The sequence below is a fragment of the Urocitellus parryii genome, chromosome 3 (genome assembly GCF_045843805.1).
Source record: "Urocitellus parryii isolate mUroPar1 chromosome 3, mUroPar1.hap1, whole genome shotgun sequence".
Taxonomy (NCBI): domain Eukaryota; kingdom Metazoa; phylum Chordata; class Mammalia; order Rodentia; family Sciuridae; genus Urocitellus; species Urocitellus parryii.
The window spans coordinates 211,236,389-211,251,571 of record NC_135533.1 but is presented as its reverse complement, the minus strand read 5'-3'; the positions used below and the strand labels follow the sequence as shown (position 1 = coordinate 211,251,571).

The window sequence follows — 15,183 nt, the reverse complement described above, 5'->3', positions numbered from 1 at the left end:
CCGCCGCTGCGGCAAAATCAGACGCCAGGGGGCGGAGTCAGCGCACTCGAGGCCCCACCCCCGAACACCGCCAATTTGTTTTCTTACAAACTCGCTACACAGTAGCGGAGCCTCCTTGCCAAACCTCAACCTGATGGAGCTCCGCCCACATGCTCCTGGCAGCCAATGACAGAGCGTTCCGCGCGCCGGCGTGGGAGGTATCGTTCCTGATTGGCCAGGAAGCGGCGAACGGTGGGCCGCCCGCAATGGCGGGGTTTTCGGTTTTCAAACCCGCCAGGCGGGCGGGAAAGAGAGCCGGTTTAACTGCCCCAGGGAGAAAGGTCAGGAAGAGTGTAGCGTGGACTTCTCTGGGACTTCGGTGTCCCCCAGAGGGAAGGGAGGCAAGGCTGGAGCCTCTCGGTCCGGCCTCCTAGCATCCATTCATCTAAGAAGCGTTTATTAGCCCTTAATATGCGCTAAGCACTTTCATTCATTCCTCCACCGCATGCAAGAACCGTTCTGGACACTTGGGATCGCACATTCAAGGAACTTTTAGCGTCAGAAACCACGAAAAAACACAAAAGGGGAAATGGGTTGCGTGAGAACGAAATCATATTCTGGCTCAGGGTGAGCTAGTGAGAAAAGCTGACCCTACAGCTGCCACGTGGGCGAGCCTCCCAGGAGAGTGGCAGAAGGTGGCCACAGAGGTCTTTATACAAATCTTTACAGAGCACCTCTTGGAGGCGCCCAACTGAGAGCTAGCCAGGCTGCTCCTGCTGCAGGAGGAGTAATTAAATCTCTTCACAGTGGTAAAGGCTCTGGAACTGATAAAACAGGTCAAGGTCACAGGAATAACCTCCCTAAAGAGGTGGCATTTGATTGAAAACCTGGGGGTGAGGAAGGGGGCCACATGGCTCTGTGGTGTAAGGCACAAAGGCCCTGAGGTGTGTGTGCTTGCTATGACTTAGAAAGTAAGAGTGGGATGAGGTCAGGGAGGGTGGGTGGGAAATAGGGTGGGGTTGTGCAGATGGGGCCTGTGGGCTGCATTGGCTTTTACTTTGAACAACACTGGAACCACAGGAAGGGTCTAGGTAGAGAAACCTTGATGTGACTAAGAAATCAACAATCACGGGTTAGGCATGGTGGCACAAGCCTGCGGCTTAGGAGGCTGAGGCATGAGTATCACAAGTTCAAAACCAGCCTCAGCAATATAGTGGTTAGGCACCCCTGGGTTCAATACCTGGAACCCCCCAAAAAGAAAGAAGTTAACAGCCACCTCTCTGCCTGCTACTGGGGAAAACCAGACTGTGGTGAGGAAGTTCAGGCAAGAGCAGGTCACCAGGGTGATTACTGCCCTAGCCTAGGCGAGTGATGACCAGGGCTAAGAAATGGACATGTGTCAAATGGACACTCCCAATCAGCATTTCAGGGACATAACTGACATCCCCAGTCCCCAGCCAAGAAGCATGTACTCAGCAAGGAGATTCATCATTTTAATGACATCCTAAAGCTCAGAGTAACAGGCTTGAGGAGCCTCTGGGCTCAGCAGCTGTGAAGAAGGAGGGGTCCCCAGTACACTCTAAGGCAGGACACTGCAAGAAGGCACTCATGAGGGGGGGATTCGAGCCCCTATGATATTTCTTCATATAAAATCATGGTGGGGGGGCCCCCAAGAGTAAGGAAGGCAAAGAGACCATCCCCTCCCAGCCCATTAGTAGAAGATACAAGGAGGGGGTTGGGTGCTGGGAGCAGGAAACTTGCTAAGTCAGTGGCCTGCCCACACACACACAACCACACACACACAGCCACACATTTCCAGCTCCTCTCTAAAATATGCAGAGGGGCCTTGAGGAGAGGGATCCCTCATGTTCAAACCCCCACTTCTTCTCCCATCTAGCTGGTACGAAGTTGATAATCTGCAGAAAAACAATGAGCAGGGGCCCTATAAGAACTGAGGAAAAGAGGAACAGGAACAATCCCCTAAAATCCATCCCCTGCCCCAGCATTCATAATCGTTCTAGAGAGTATTTAACAAAGCTTAGGATGGAGTTAAACCACGTAACCTTGACAACAATCTGGTTTCCAGGCAGCAGATGGAAGTACTAAGAATTCAGTCCCTTATCCTAACCTTACCCAACCTGGACCTGGACACTGACTCCATTTTATAGATGTACAGAGGTTCACTGTGGCTTGTGAACAGGCAGGGCTGGCTGTTGAATTTTAGCATTGTTTAAGCCCTGAGATCCCACTCCCCTCCATCTCCCTGACCCCATCATCCCAGGAACCAGGCTGCCTTACCGCCACTCTGGGTGATATAACGAACCCAGGGCAGGGCCTGGTAACCGCTTTTCTCAATGATCTTCATGTAACGGACCTGAAAGGGAACAAAATGAGGTGGCCCAGGCTTGTAGGAGTGAGATGCCATGGGTCAGAAGGGAACGATGGTTTGGGCCAAGGGAATATATGACACAGGGTAATAAGGAAGTGGCATGGCATGAACAGAGAGAAGGTGGTCCAGGACAGAAAGGAAAGAGGTGGGCTGGCATGGTGGCTCACACCTGTAATCCCAGGTGACTTGAGACAAGGCACAGGAGAAACAGGGAACCCACTGAAGGCACAGAGAGGCACTTCCCTACCCGCTTCCCTTACCTGGATGCCAGAGACGGTGAAGTAGGGAATCTCAAACTTGACCCCAATGGGGGGCCGGCCATCTACCTCTTCCTTTTCCACGCTGGGGAGGCCAAAGTGGGCTCGCATCAGGTACTCCTTGCCCCCCTGAGAATACATGGGGACATCAGCTGCACAAGGGCCCCCTATCCATTCCAGACCATCTTCACAACAGTCCATGTAGCAATCTCTGCATGCAGCCCATTATACAGGGATGAGATGGCGCATGCCTGTAATCCAAGTGACTCAGGAGGGTGAGGCAGGAGGATCACAAGTTCAAGGCCATCCTTAGCAATTTAGCAAAACTCTCAAAATAAAATATAAAAAGGGCTGGGATGTGGCTCGGTAGTGAAGCACCCCTGGGTTTCATCTCCAGCACCACAAAAAGGAAGGAAAGGCACCTGCTTAGACTCATGGAAGACTCTTAACTGTAAAACCCAGAGGTGCGGGGATTGAATTACCATCTCCTGTCTTCTCAGGCCTGAGGACAACCCCCATACCCAGATGACATGAACAGACCAAATCCTTCAGTGGCTGAGGACAATGGTACCCCAGTAGTCCCCCCTCACAGGAGGGTGAGTCGGAAGACCACTTGAGCCCAGGAGTTTGAGGCCAGTCTAGGCAATATAGCAGGATGCCGTCTCAAAAAAAAAAAAAAAAAAAAAAAAATCTTCCAGTGACCCAAGGATGTAGCTAAATCATCAGTCAGCTTATTTGATAGATAGCAAACTGAGTCCCTGAGGGGCAGCAGATTTTCCAAACTCACCAGACTCAGAAAGTCCAGGGTGAGAAATCTGAATCCAGGGCTGGTTTCCAGAGAACTTGGGGTGGGATGTGGCATTTAAACCCACTTTCCATCATGAAGATTGGTCTGAGTTCTACCCTTTATCCCTCCCAAAGGATAAGCACATGTACACATACATATGTGGGTGCCTGATCCGTTCCCCACCTCATCCCCCCACCATGCCAGTCCCCTCTTTCCCTCACATGTCCTGCCTGTCGCCAGTACTCACTGGGAAGGACTTGATACTCCAAATAACGACATTCTTTTCTGGCACATACTTGGCACTGCCCACGCTGGTCTTGAAGCGTGGAGAGTCAGCATCACTGGGTACAGGGACAGATATCTCCACGCCGTTTGCCACTGACTGCTTCTTAAACTGGCCCTTGGCCTGTCCAGGGAGAGAGCATGAGCATGAAGAATTCAATGATCTATTCTGCCAACATCCACCAAGTCCCTGCTTTTCAGCAATGAAAATGAACCCAGGGCCTCCCCTGCATGCTGGGCAAGTGTTCTGTCACTGAGCTACATCCCCTGGGACGACAACTTTAAAGGGGGCAGATGGTCAGGGAAAGCTTCTGGGAGGTGACATTTAAGCAAAGAACCAAAGGAGATGGAAGGTGGCACGTGGGTATCTGGGTGGTGGTAGCAGGGTGATCGAGGGAAAGGGAACAGCTAGTGCAAAGCCCCTTGGTAGCATTTTGCTGGGTGTGCTTCAGAAACAGTGAGAAGGCTGATGTGGCTCGAGGGAGTGAATGAACGAAGGGGACAGTGAGAGGAAGTGCAGGCAAGGACTTAACAGAGCAAACTGGGCGGGGGACTCTACCACCTTGGGTTCCTGGCTTTTATGCCAGGTCAGATGGGAGCCATGGAGGTTCTGAGCAGTAGCTCCTGACTGGCTTAGGTGTTCAGGCATCATCTGGAGAATAGAACATAGGGGCCAAGAGGGGAAGCCAGGGGACCAGGAATATCCAAGTCCAAGTAAATATGACAGAGCTGGGTCAGGACAGAGGAGGACAGGGGAGTTAGGATCGCTCTCTCTTTCTCTCTCTCTTTTGGAAGTGCTAGAACTGTGTACCCCAACCCCCAGCCCCTCTCCCTAAAAAAAAAAAAAAAAAAAAAAAAAAAAAAAAAACCCACAAAAACTGAAGCTATTCAAAAATAAGGGGTAGGGGGATGAAAATAAAAATAGAAGGAAGATCAGTGGAGTAGGTGGAGAGAAATGAATGAAAGGGAATGAAGGAAGGGAAGAGGAATGGGATAAGGAAAGACTGGGCCAGGTGCAGGGGTGCATGCCTGTAATCCCAGCAGCTCAGCAGACAGAGGCAGGAGGATTGTGACTTCAAAGCCAGCCCCAGCAAAAGCGAGGTAATAAGCAACTCAGGGAGACCCTGACTCTATATAAAATAGGGCTGAGGATGTAGCTCAGTGGCGGAGTACCCCTGGGTTCAATCCCTGGTACCAAAAAAAAAAAAAAAAAAATCAAGTAGGGCCACACATGGACACACATGACTGTAATTCCAGCAGCTCGGGAGGTTGAGGCAGGAGGATCATGAGTTCAAAGTCAGCCTCAGCAATTTAGTAAGACTCTAACTTAGTGAGGTCCTTCTCAAAATGAAACATAAAAAGGACTGGGGATATGGCTGAGTGGTCAAGTGTTCCTGGGTTCAATCCCTGGTATGCCCTGCCAAAAAAAAAAGAAAAGAAAAGGAAAAAGAAAAAAACAACACAGGCCTCATGTATGCCCAGCTCCTATTACCTCTGGTGATAACTTATCAGACAAGATCTGTGGATCATTGATCTATCTCATCAACTGACCTGCAAGTTTTTTTTTTTTTTAAATCTTTATTTATTTATTTATCTTTATGTGGTGCTGAGGATCAAACCCAGTGCCTCACCCATGCTAGGCAAGTGCTCTGCCACTGAGCCTCAACTCCAGCCCCGTCCCCTCTCCTTTTTTTTTAAATATTAGTTTTGGGCCAGGTATATAGCTCAGTTGGTAGAGTGCTTGCCTCACATGCACAAGGCCCTGGGTTCAATCCCCAGCACCACAAGAAAAAAAAAAGAAAGAAATGATATTTTTTAGTTGTAGTTGGACACAATACCTTTATTTTATTTATTTATTTTTATGTGGTGCTGAGGATCAAAGCCAGCACCTCACAGGTGCTAAGCAAGCAGTCTACTGCTAAGCCACTACCCCAGTCCCAACCTGCAAGTTCTTTGACCTGCAAGTTCTTTGACCTGCAAGTACTCTGACCTGCAAGATTTTTGGTCTTTTCTTTTTCTTTTTTTTTTTTTTTTTTTTTAAGAGAGAGTGAGAGAGAGAGAGAATTTTAATATTTATTTTTTAGTTATCGGCGGACACAACATCTTTGTTTGTATGTGGTTCTGAGGATCGAACCCGGGCCGCACGCATGCCAGGCGAGCATGCTACCGCTTGAGCCACATCCCCAGCCCCATTTTTGGTCTTTTCTCACATCCCTCAGTCTCTGTACAAAGTACAGAGTCAGTTAAAATTACATAATGAATAGTTAATACTCCTTTTGTTATTGAAACACTATTGAGAACTTTCTTTGTGAAAATCACAAGTTAAGGACTCTGAAGAGGTGGGCACAGTGGCACATGCCTACAATCCGAGCTACTCAGGATGCTGAGGCAGGAGGATCACAAGATCAAGGCTGGCCTGGGCAACTTAGGGAGACCCAGTTTCTAAATACAATAAAAAGGGGTGGGATATAGCTCAGTGGTAGAGCACTTGCCTAGCTTGCACAATGTCCTGGTTTCAATTCCCAATATAAAGAAGAAGAAAAAAATAAATAAACGAAGAGGAAACAATGCAGCAGAAGAAGAACAGCAGGAGGGTCGGACTAGGAAAAAGACAGGTGGAAAAGACCATTCCTCGTTAACATGTTTGCCGCAGGACCCACCTTGACCATGATCTCCACTCGGCTGTGGGAGAACTTCTCAATGACAGATTCAATCCATATCAGTGGCTTGACCTGCAGACAGAACAGAAGAGTTTTCAGAGACTCTGGGATCAACCCTCATCCCAGCTCATCCACACCACCACCCCATTCCCACAGGGCTTGACCATGCCTCACCTGGGTGCTGAGGCGGTAGGACATAAGCTCAAAGTCACCATCAGGGGGGATAAAGGAGATGGTGCGGTCATTGTCAAAGCGCGAGAGGCGCACACACTGGTGGAATTTGACATCCTCCAGCTCCACGGACTTGTTCTTGCTGCCTGAAACTCAGAGGTCAGTAAAGACAGTGACCTTGGATGCCAGGGTAGGGTCTGTATTTCCACCTTCCCTACCCAGCACTACCAAGGCGAAGACAGATGAGGAAACTGAGGCCCAGAGAGCATAAGCAACTGGTAGGGCAGAGCTAAGATGTGAAGCCAGAGCCTGGATATTGATGTCAGCCTTTTAAACATGATGCTCATGTGTTTTCTCCCACTAGAATATCAAGGCCATGAGGGCAAGATAGAGAGCTGCTCCTGGAATGCAGCAGGAGGATGTCAAATTCCACCAGTGTGTGTGCCTCTCGCGCTTTGACAATGAAAAAGCTTTTGCTCAGTTAAATTGCAACTGCAGCACTGGTATTGACCGGCAGAGGGCGCGCGAGAACTTATTTCAGATCTGGCTGCATTCCTTGGGTTCCCAGGTTCCCTTGGGCATGCTTTGGGTCAGAGGATCCCCCAGAATCTTACGGCCAGTGAGCTCAAAGAGCACGCGGTCATTGAGGCCAAGCCGCAGCTCAGGCATTCCGGACAGAAACACCTTGAGCTTGATGGTTCCCACGATCTCACTCAGCAGGACACTGCCATTGGCGTTGACCTGCAGACAGACACATGGAGGTCACCAGGCTTAGGGTCCCCTCTCCTGCTGGTAGGCCGTGATGGGGGTGGAGTGGAGATGCGGGGCCTCACCAGTAGGTTGACAGACTCGATGACATCAATGAAGACCTCATTCTTCTTGTACTTGATGCCCTCAGAGCGCCAAGACACGGCGTTCGTTACCGTGGGTGGCACCCGTGACTTGCCAGTCTCCAGTTTGTTGCCCTGCTGCGTGATGTACCTGGCAGGAAGGGCAACGGGGACCAGCAGCTAGTCCCTGGAACACCTCTGGGCCTTCCTGGATTCCTTCCACCCACGGCCCAGCCGCAGCTGCCCATGTGGCCCACTCACTCCTGTAGGATCTTGCTGTCCGTGGTCTGTGGGAAACCAAAGTCCATGAGCTCATCCAGCAGCTCATAGACAATGACAAAGTTGTCACGGATGCTCTCCTCCTCCAGCTCCTTGAAGTATTCACAGAAGACCTGGGGTGGGGGCAGACAGATTGCCACATAGGTGTGGCTATGGCCATGGGCTGTGTCTGCAGTCTTTGAAGCCACCATCCAAGGAGCAATTATTGAGTACCTACTCTGTGCCTGTGCTGGGACATTAATGTTAGAGAAAGCAGACAGGTTCTCTCCCCTCATGGGGAAAATGGATGGATCACAGAACCAATCCAATCCAATCAGGGACAGTAAGGAGGAAAATACAAGCAGCCACAGGATCCTAGAGGGCAGAGAGGTCTAGGAAGATTCTGTAAAGAAGATTTCTGGAGGAAGGAATTAAAAGGACTTTTATAAATATATGTATCAAGTATGTGTGTATTTTTTTTGTTGTTGTATGTGAGTCATAGAGAACTGTAACTAGCCGGGCATGGCAGCACATGCCTGTAATGCCAGTGACTTGGAAAACTGAGGTAGGAGGATCACGAGTTCAAAGCCAGCCTCAGCAAAGGTGAGGCCCTAAGCAACTCAGTGAGCCCTGTCTCTAAATAAAATACAATAGGGCTGGGGATATGGCTCAGTGGTCGAGTGCCCTGAGTTCAACCCCAGTACCCAAAAAAACAAAAACAAAAAAAGATCTTCAGTCTATATGTATAAGGTGTCTATAAAACATAAATTATTTTCTTTTTGGGGGGCACTGGGGGTTGAAGTCAGGGGTGATTTATCACTGAGCCATATCCACAGCACTTTTTATTTTTTGTATTGAGACCGAGTCTCTCTAAGTTGCTGAGGGCCTCTCTAAGTTACTGAGGCTGGCTTTGAACTTGCAATCCTCCTAGCTTCTGCCTCTCTTAAATCACCCAGATTACAGGTGTATGCCACCACCTAGCAAAACATAAGTTAATTTCATGTTTGAACCTGTGTCACATCCCCAAGATAGCTCAGTGGTGAAGCACCCTTGGGTTCAATTTCTAGTACCAAAAAAAAAAAAAAAAAAAAAGTCCCAAAAGAAAGTGGCATGTTGTGCTGAACTTGAATAAAATCCTGTCATGATTCCTAAACAATACAATCTACAACTTTATATAGATTTACATAGCACTTAGTATTATATTTTCATCTTGAGATTACTTAAAGTTTACAGAAGGATGTGCATAGGTTCTATGAAATACTAGAACATTTTATACAAGAGACTTGAGCATCCTTGGATACTGGCATCTTGGAATGTCCTGGGACCAATCCCCAGTGGATATCAAGGGATGACTGCACTGGAGATTGTTCTAGGCACTTTATACATACTAATTTCATTAAATTGCACAACAACCCTGAGGCAGGACTTGTTTAGGGTCAAGTAACAGGAAGTAGGGAAGCTGGGGCTGGATACTAAGCCCGCTGGCTCAGGGATCTCCCTGGTTCCTGCATTAGAGGAAGAGATGATCTTTTGTGTGGGTGTGTGTCCCAGGGATTGAACCAACCCGGGGGTGCTTTACCACTGAGCCACATCCCCAGCCCTTTTTCATGTTTTAGAGACAAAGTCTTGCTGAGTTTCTTAGGGCCTCACAAAGTTGCTGAGGCTGGCTTTAGACTTGCAATCTTCCTGCCTCAGCCTCCCAAGACACTGAGATTACACTGCACCCAGAAGAAGAGATGATCTGAACAGCTAAGGAGCCTTTGATGGGGAAGCACAGGCTAACCCAGAGACCCCTACAGAAGGCCAGGGAAGGCTGGTTTCCTGGGAGATAGGACCCTTGAAAGAGGTGGGCACAGAACAGTGGGCCAATGAGAGGCCAGTACTTACCTCCACAGTCTTGTAGAGGAAGGAGTATACCATGGAGGCATTGGCATTCTTCAGTGTGGTGGCCACCACTGGGCACAGCAAGGTTAAGGAAAAGGTGACATTGGAGGGGTGGGGCTCAAATTCAGTTTAGATCCTGAACTTCCAATCTATGTCCCGCCATTACCCCCATTGCAAACCACCCCTACAGATAATCCGAGTCGCTGCAGATGTGCTATGCAATTCCTGTCCTTAGGTCACCCTCTCAGTGCCTAAGTGCCACCACCCTGAACCCCCAGGGGCCCTACCTGGGCTGGATACAGTAGAGGTTACTGTGTTTGATCCACAGGAAGTGGACCCGGCCATGGCTCAGTAGTGGTGCCAGGGCACCCTCCTCCTCCCGTTGCATAAGCAGAGGCATGAAATGGTCAATCTCGCTCATGGCCACATCGCCCTTATAGTTGCGGCTGATCAGGGGCTAAGGGTGGATAAAGGGGATGACCTGGTCACCCCCAGTATCTGAGAACCCACAACCTTGGGGCCTCAGAGTGTCCAGTTCTGGCTGGATTTCCCAGTTGAGGGGAGCAAGCCAAGGCTCTGCTTCTGTGTGCCTCAGTTTCCCTGCCTATAAAATGGGCACATGATAACAATAGCTAATGTATTCAGAGCCCTCACTGAAACCCAGTGTGCTTCCTGCCAAGGAGGATTATGCTAGCATGGTGGCGCGCAGCCTGTAATCCCAGCTACTCCCAGTGACTGGGAAGGCTGAAGCAAGAGGATCTCAAATTCAAGGCCAACCTGAGTAATTTAGCAAGCTCTTATCTTAATATAAAAAAGGGCTGTGATGTAGCTCAGCGGCAGAGTGCTTGCTTCAAATACATGAGACACTAGGTTCACTCTCCAAAAATAAAAGGAACAAAGGTTTGACATTTCTCAGTTTATTTCATTGTTGCCACATCAGCATCTCCATCTTACAGATTGGGTAAATTGAGTTTATAAGTCATAAGAAGTGCAGAAACAAATTGAACCAAGGCTTCAGAATTCTGCTCTTGTCCATGGAAGAGGTTGGTATTACCTGTTTTTATTTTATTTTAATTTTTATTTGCTGGTTTTCTTGAGGCTGGGTTTCCCTATGTTGCCCAGGCTAATCTGAAACTCAGTGATCCTCTCTCTGCCTCAGCCTCCTGAGTAGCTGGACTATAGGCCGGTACCACTCCCTGGCTGGGCTCTCACTACTATTTTTTTTTTTTTTTTTTTTGGAGGGGGGAGTACCAGGGATTGAACTCAAGGGCACTCGACCACTGACCCACATCCCCAGCCCTATTTTATGTTTTATTTAGAGACAGGGTCTCACTGCATTGCTTGGCGCCTTGCTTTTGCTGAGGCTGGCTTTGAACTCGAGATCCTCCTGCCTCAGGCTCTGGAGCCACTGGGTTTACAGGCCTGAGCCGCCTCGCCTGGCTCTCACTACTATGTTTTCACCTTCACCATCACTGTCATCACCACCTTTAAGGGCAAGGGGCTTCAGGAAGGGGCAAGGGGACCCATAGGGAAATGAGGTGGAGTCCCTTTCCCCAGAGGCGCCATTAACACTGGCGATGGAATGAATCTCAATTTACAGAGCGCTTAACTTTGCAGCAGGGCCACTAAGCCCAGTGGTTTATACGTATTCTAACGAGCACTGGGTGGGGACCTTTGTTGTTCCCGTTGGGGACTGACCCAGGCCTTGTGCACCGGGGCGAGCACCCCACCAACTGAGCTGCAGCCAGGCCCTGTGGTCCCCATTTTTACCTAAAGGGGAATGGAGGCTCTGAGGGCCTGACTGCCCCCAGGCCACTTGGAGAGTGAGCGGGACTCCCAGGGATTGCTGGGGACGGCGGGGTCCCCACGCCTCCAAGACCTGCCTAGCCTGCGCGGAGGAGAGAGGTGGGCCCCGGATCCCACGGAGCGCGCCTCACCTGTGGGCCCCACCGTCCCTCTAGTCACCCTCACCTTGCCCTTGACGTCAAGAATGAAAACTGCTGAGGCGGACATGGTGGAGGCCGGGGGACCTGGGAGACGGACGGGGCGATCCGAGAGGTGACGACCGTGCCGCTTCCTCTTCCTGCGGAAGCGCCCGCACCCAGGTGAGCGCCCAGGTGAGCGCCTCTTAAAGGGGAGGCCGCCAGGTGAGCGCCGCGGTCGGCCGACCTGACTGGCCACCGGGGCTGGGAGCAGCCAGACGAAGCGCGGAACCACGGCCCCGCCTCGCCTTCCCTAGGCGATCGGGAGTGCGGGGCGCACAGAACCCGGCCCAATCGACCGCCCGCCCTCCGTGCGCCCAGCCATCCCTCCTTCCTTTCCTCCCTCCCGCCATCCCCCACTTATTCACCCTCCCTGTCCATTCCCCATCTCTCCCACAGGAATGTCAGTCCCAGTAGGGGAGGACCTCCTCCTGTTTATGTTTGTCCCCAGAGCCCCTCGCTGTCCACTCAGTATTTGTCCAATTCATTCATCCATACAATAAATTTTACTACTAAATGACTCTTTTCAAACTCAATCGTTTTTCCACTCAGTGCCAGAAACCATGGATAGCACTCAGAGTAGGACAAATGTAGCTGCTTTTCTTAATCCTAGTGTTCTTTTTCACCCATTAAAAAAAAAAAAAAAAGTCTGGAAGCGTAGATCAGTGGCAGTGGTCTTCCTGTAGTAGTATACATGAGGCCATGAGTTCCATCCTCAGCAAAAAAAAAAAATTAAATAAATACTCCTGGGCTGGGGATGTGGCTCAAGCCATAGCGCGTTCGCCTGGCATGCGTGCGGCCCGGGTTCCATCCTCAGCACCACATACCAACAAAGATGTTGTGTCCGCCGAGAACTAAAAAATAAATATTAAAATTCTTTCTCTCTCTCTCTCTTTAAAAATAAATAAATAAATACTCCTACTCTAATACAACTAGATGTTGAAAGAATGTCAGAAAATAAATGGATTATTATATAAACATAATAATAGTCTTTTACAAATATTTACTGAGCAACTACTGTGTGTGCTAACCTGAGTTTTCTTTTTCTTTTTCCTTTTAGTACCAGGGATTGAACTCAAGGGCACTTAAAGCTTTTTTTTTTTTTTTTTTTTTTTTTTTTAAGACAGATTCTTGCTAAGTTTCTAAGGCCTTACTAAATTTATGAGGCTGGCTTTGATCCTCCTGCCTCAGCCTCTTGAGCCGCTGGGATTACAGGAGAGCACCACCATATCCTACTGAAAGCTCTTTCTTTACGAGGAAGATTTATTTAGTAAGTGAATATTTATTTATTAAACATCATCTGTGGCTCAGTGAGAGTTGAAATAGATAATGTCACTGCTCTTTTTCTAGGGAGGCCAAAAGACACGAGGTTGAAACACAAAAAAGGGATGATCCTAAGAGAAACAGAAAAAAATAAAAGGCCAGGCGTGGTGGTATATGTCTGTAAACCCACAGGCTCTGGAGGTTGAGGGAGGATTGCAAGTTCGAGGCCAGCCTCAGCAATTTAGGGAGATCCTGCCTCAAAACAAACGATGAAGATGAAAAGGGCTGGTGATGTGGCTCGGTGGTAAAGCTCCCCTGGGTTTAATCCCCAATTGCCAGATAGATGGATGGCCTGGAGATGTACCTTGGTGGTAAAGCATCCCTGGGTTCAATCCCAGTTCTGAAAAACAAAATCGCACTGCAGGGATTTTTTTTTTCTTGTTTGCTTTTTCAGTGTTGGAGATGGGACCCAGGTCCTGGATCATGCTGGGGAAACTCTCTACCCCTGAACTTGACCCGCCACCATAATTTTCCCCCCGTGATGGGGATTGACACCAGAGGGCGCTCTAGTACCGAGCTACATCTCCTGCCCTTTTTATTTTTATTTATTTGTTTGTTTGTTTGCGGGGGTCGGTACTGGGGATTTAACTTGGGGCCCTCCACCACTGAGCCACATCTCCAGCCCTATTTTGTATTTTATTTAAAGACAGGGTCTCACTGAGTTGCTTAGCGCCTCACTGTTGCTGAGGCTGGCTTGGAACTCCAGATCCTCCTGATTCAGCCTCCCAAACCGCTGGGATTACAGGCTTGCCCCACCGCACCAGACTTTATTTTTTATTTTGAGACAGATTCTCACTAAATGCTCAGGCTGACCAGGAACTTGCATCCTCCTACTCAGTCCCGCCCCCGCGCTGCCTGGTGCTGGCTGTAGCATAGGTTTTGTTGCCCTTTGTGTGCTGGTGAAGCACCAGGACTCTGGAGCTGGCTGCCTGTGTTCGAATCTTCAGCTTGCACATCTAGGAAATGGGGCTAATCATTCTGCTTTCCTCATTAACTTATGGTACCAACTAAGTGAGTTATTTTATGCAACCTGGTGTTGAAACACTGCCTGGGATGTAGCTGACACAATTTCGTATGCTTATTTAGGTAGAGCATCCCTAATCTGAAAATATGAAGTCAGAAATGCTCCAAAATTTGAGCTTGGGGTGTCGCTCAGTAAGTATGCCCACGGCCCTGGGCTCAATCCCCAGTACAAAAAAAATAAAATAAAAAATAAATAAACCGGGGCTGGGGATGTGGCTCAAGCGGTAGCGCGCTCGCCTGGCATGCGTGGGGCCCGGATTCGATCCTCAGCACCACATACCAACAAAGATGTTGTGTCCGCCGAGAACTAAAAAATAAAAATATTAAAAAATTCTCTCTCTCTCTCTCTCTCTCTCTCTCTCTCTCCTCTCTCACTCTCTCTTAAAAAAAAAAATTTGCCTTTTAAAAATAAATAAATAAATAAATAAATAAACCATCACCAACTCTAAAATCCAAAACTTTTTTCTCTTCTTTTTTTTGGGGGGCTGGTACTGGGGATTGAACTCAGGGGTGCTCAACCACTGAGCCACATCTCCAGCACTATTTAATATTTTATTTAGAGACAGGGTCTCACTGAGTTGCTTAGTGCCTTGTGGAGACTGAGGATGGCTTTGAACTTGTGATCCTTCCACCCCCACCCCCAGTGCTCTAGGATTACAGTCATGTGGCACTGCACCCAACTCAAAATTCAAAACTTTTTGAGTGTTGACATGATTGGCTAAAGGCAGTAAATTCTACACCTGACCTCATATGATCCTGTGTGCTAAAAATATTGTACAACATTTTGTGATCACATCAACTGTAACTCAGTTTCCCCTCTGTTAAGCGGACATAATGAACCTGGGTGTGGTGGCTCATACCTGTCATCCCTGTAACTCAGGAGGTTGAGGCAGAAGGATGGCAAGTTCAAGTTCAGTTCCAGGAACTTAGATAGACCCTGTTTCAAAATAAAAAATAAAAGGGCTGAGGATGGGGATGGGGCTGTAGCTCAGTGGCAGACCATTTGCCTAGCATGTGTGAGGCACTGGGTTCGATCCTTAACACCACATAAAATAAATAATTAAGGGCTGGGGACATAGCTCAGTTGGTAGAGTGCTTGCCTCACACACACAAGGCCCTGGTTTCAACCCCCAGCACCACAAAAAGAAAAAATAAACAAATAAAATAGAGGCATCCTGTTCATCTCCAACTATATAAAAAAAAATTAACAGGGCTGGGGATGTAGTGCTTAAGCATCTCTGGGCTCAATCCCTAGTTACCCACCCCCCCAAATGGACATAACAGTCATGTGCCCTTTCCTTGGACTGTGGGATACAACGATGCACCATGAACATCAGCAGCTGAGGACCGTAGGATCC

General features: G+C 48.7%; 1 protein-coding gene across 4 annotated transcripts; it reads right to left on the bottom strand.

Moving 5' to 3' along the window:
* Positions 1 to 1,872: 1,872 nt before the first annotated feature.
* Ap1m2 (adaptor related protein complex 1 subunit mu 2) lies at positions 1,873 to 11,510 on the bottom strand. 4 transcript variants are annotated; one of them, XM_026399778.2, is made up of 12 exons: positions 11,469 to 11,510; positions 9,798 to 9,954; positions 9,501 to 9,568; positions 7,617 to 7,747; positions 7,359 to 7,506; positions 7,140 to 7,266; positions 6,529 to 6,677; positions 6,355 to 6,426; positions 3,660 to 3,818; positions 2,629 to 2,754; positions 2,278 to 2,353; positions 1,873 to 1,895 (listed from the first exon to the last, which is right to left on the bottom strand). In XM_026399778.2, exons 1-12 carry the CDS (start codon positions 11,508 to 11,510, stop codon positions 1,873 to 1,875), a joined length of 1,278 nt encoding a protein of 425 aa, XP_026255563.1. The 4 variants fall into 4 exon arrangements, with proteins under 4 accessions (XP_026255563.1, XP_026255564.1, XP_077651901.1 ...); XM_026399779.2 differs by having other exon boundaries at positions 6,529 to 6,671; XM_077795775.1 differs by having other exon boundaries at positions 7,617 to 7,642.
* Between the last annotated feature and the right edge of the window lie 3,673 nt (positions 11,511 to 15,183).

Coding starts and splice junctions, on each gene's coding strand:
- Ap1m2 (XM_026399778.2), bottom strand. CDS start 11,510: ATGTCCGCCTCAGCAGTTTTCATTCTTGACGTCAAGGGCAAG. Junction 9,955..11,468: donor TTCTTGACGTCAAGGGCAAG/GTGAGGGTGACT, acceptor ATCCACCCTTAG/CCCCTGATCAGCCGCAACTA. Junction 7,267..7,358: donor TCGAGTCTGTCAACCTACTG/GTGAGGCCCCGC, acceptor GTCTGTCTGCAG/GTCAACGCCAATGGCAGTGT.